At 66.0% G+C, this 506-nt stretch overlaps 1 protein-coding gene across 1 annotated transcript in view; it reads right to left on the reverse strand.

Moving 5' to 3' along the window:
* Positions 1 to 188: 188 nt before the first annotated feature.
* The window catches only part of MNEG_9171 (hypothetical protein), a gene marked incomplete at both ends in the record, with an annotated part of 1,442 nt that continues 1,124 nt past the window's right edge, over positions 189 to 506 (reverse strand). The window contains one exon of the mRNA XM_014042354.1: positions 189 to 476. Coding sequence (XP_013897808.1) covers positions 189 to 476 — 288 coding nt within the window. The remainder of the gene's footprint in view (positions 477 to 506) is intronic.

Here is a 506-nt window from a genome sequence, read left to right on the forward strand (position 1 = left end):
TTTGCCTTATTGTGGAGGGCCGAACGCGGTTGTGGCGCTGCATCGGGGGGAAGATCTGAGCCCAGGCGCTCTGTCCCTGGCCGGCAGCATTCACGCCCGTGGCTTTCGCAGCGCTGGCGATGGCTGCCGCTGGCAGGCCTTGGCTGGTCTTTTGCCCTTGTCATGCCGAGAATCCCCCCATCCCACCCTCAGGCCACCCCACACACCTTGGCGTCCAAATCCGACGCCGACGGCACCCCCTTGCCCGCGCGCTGCACGTACGCCTCGCCGCGCGCGCCGCACGCGAACGGCAGGAAGTTGGCCCGCATGCGGCGCTTGATGTCTACAAAGTCAAACGACGCGACGCCCTCGATGAGTTTGACCAGGTCGTCAAACATCTCCCGGTCTGTCAGCTCGAGGCGGTTCTTCAGGGCGAGGCGGAGCTCGTTCTTGGGGACGCTGATGTGCTTCTCGGGGGGCATGACCAGGGTGTTGACCTGGCGCGGGGGGGGGGAGATGGATGAGGC

Source organism: Monoraphidium neglectum, assembly GCF_000611645.1.
Source record: "Monoraphidium neglectum strain SAG 48.87 unplaced genomic scaffold scaffold01844, whole genome shotgun sequence".
Classification (NCBI taxonomy): Eukaryota; Viridiplantae; Chlorophyta; class Chlorophyceae; order Sphaeropleales; family Selenastraceae; genus Monoraphidium; species Monoraphidium neglectum.